Below are 1,288 nucleotides of genomic sequence, written 5' to 3'. Positions count from 1 at the left end.
GGGGGGGATGCCTTATATTTCAGTGACAGGTAAAACTGTAATTAAGTCTTATTTTGGGGGGATGTCTTTCGGGGACACAGGGTAGGAGTGGGAGAGATGGTAAAAGAAAGAGCTGAGAATCTGTATGTGAGTTACAGAGGAGCCTGGTAGTACAGTGGTTATCAAAGTGCTTGGCTGCTAACGTTAAGGTCTCTGGTTCAAGCCTTATCAACTGCTCAGCAGAAGAAAGATGTGATCATTTGCTTCTGTAAAGATTACAGGCTTAGAAACTAGAGTTCTACCCTCCCCATCTAGTCACGCTGAACCAGGATTGACTCTAGCAATGGGTTAGGTTGGGTGTGGGATTTTTACATTTTAAAAATAAAGTGGGGACATATTTAACCACAAAACTCAATTGTGCTGAAAATCTGTCACATAGATATTTTATCTATGTAGAACCTATGAACAGATGGTAAGACCTTCGCAATTATGGAACGTGGGTACATTGTGGATATTTCAAACCATCTGAAAAGGCTTTCTGAGATTTCCAACTACTCAAGCTGTGTCCTGGGCTCCTCTTGGTCCATCTCTGGCCATTACAAGGAGGTGGATGTTGGAACAAAGTGTAGGATGTAGGTGTTTTCGGGAAATCTGTTAATTTTCAAGGGATTATTCTTCTGTCCGCAGACCTTGGCTCTAGGTGTGAAGAATCGAGAGGCCCGCTCAGCTAACAAGATGTTTGATTACCCTCTGGGTGAGTTTCTTTTACATCAAGTGGGAATTATCCTGGAGATGGATATTAGAAATGTTTCTTTTTGTGACATTAGCAGTAGATCGCATGCCTTTAGATTTGCCAAATTTCTATGACTGAGCCTATTTTTAGTTCCTGCAAATAAAAAACAATGATCACAACTTCCTGAGCGCCGCAACTGTGATCAATCTGAGCACAGCCAGTCTTCCAGTGTATTCTGAGGCACCAAAATATTTCTAGAAAATCCCTATTTGCTCATCACTTAAAACGGTTCTGCCTGGTACATACGTGGTTCAAAGCTATAGCCAAACATGTGGAAAATGTTACAAGTCATGAACATAAACGAAGTAGGTTGATTAGGACCAATTACACTTATTAGTACTCTGGCTTTCATCTTTGGCCCTCACCTTTATGTTTTTGTTCCAATCAATATCTCCTCAACTCTCAGTTCAGTTTCTAAATATTTCCATTTTTATTTCTGTCACACCAATTTAATGTGGTTATAAGCTAACTCTTTGGATTTACCCAACAGATTATGTGCTTCTCTAAATAATAAGG

The 1,288-nt window shown here is 40.1% G+C and overlaps 1 protein-coding gene across 1 annotated transcript in view; it reads left to right on the top strand.

The window, feature by feature from the left end:
• LOC101658699 (zinc finger protein 235) overlaps positions 1-748 on the top strand; it is a 23,884-nt gene extending 23,136 nt beyond the window's left edge. Inside the window, exon 6 of the mRNA XM_045292519.1 lies at positions 667-748. Within this exon, the coding sequence (XP_045148454.1) occupies positions 667-710 (44 nt within the window). The 3' untranslated portion in view covers positions 711-748. The remainder of the gene's footprint in view (positions 1-666) is intronic.
• Positions 749-1,288: the final 540 nt, after the last annotated feature.

This window comes from Echinops telfairi, unplaced genomic scaffold (assembly GCF_000313985.2).
Source record: "Echinops telfairi isolate 266 unplaced genomic scaffold, ASM31398v2 ScPeMD7_655;HRSCAF=1070, whole genome shotgun sequence".
In the NCBI taxonomy this organism is placed as follows: Eukaryota; Metazoa; Chordata; class Mammalia; order Afrosoricida; family Tenrecidae; genus Echinops; species Echinops telfairi.
The sequence above is the reverse complement of the archived record's forward strand: the minus strand, read 5'-3'. Positions and strand labels throughout refer to the sequence as shown.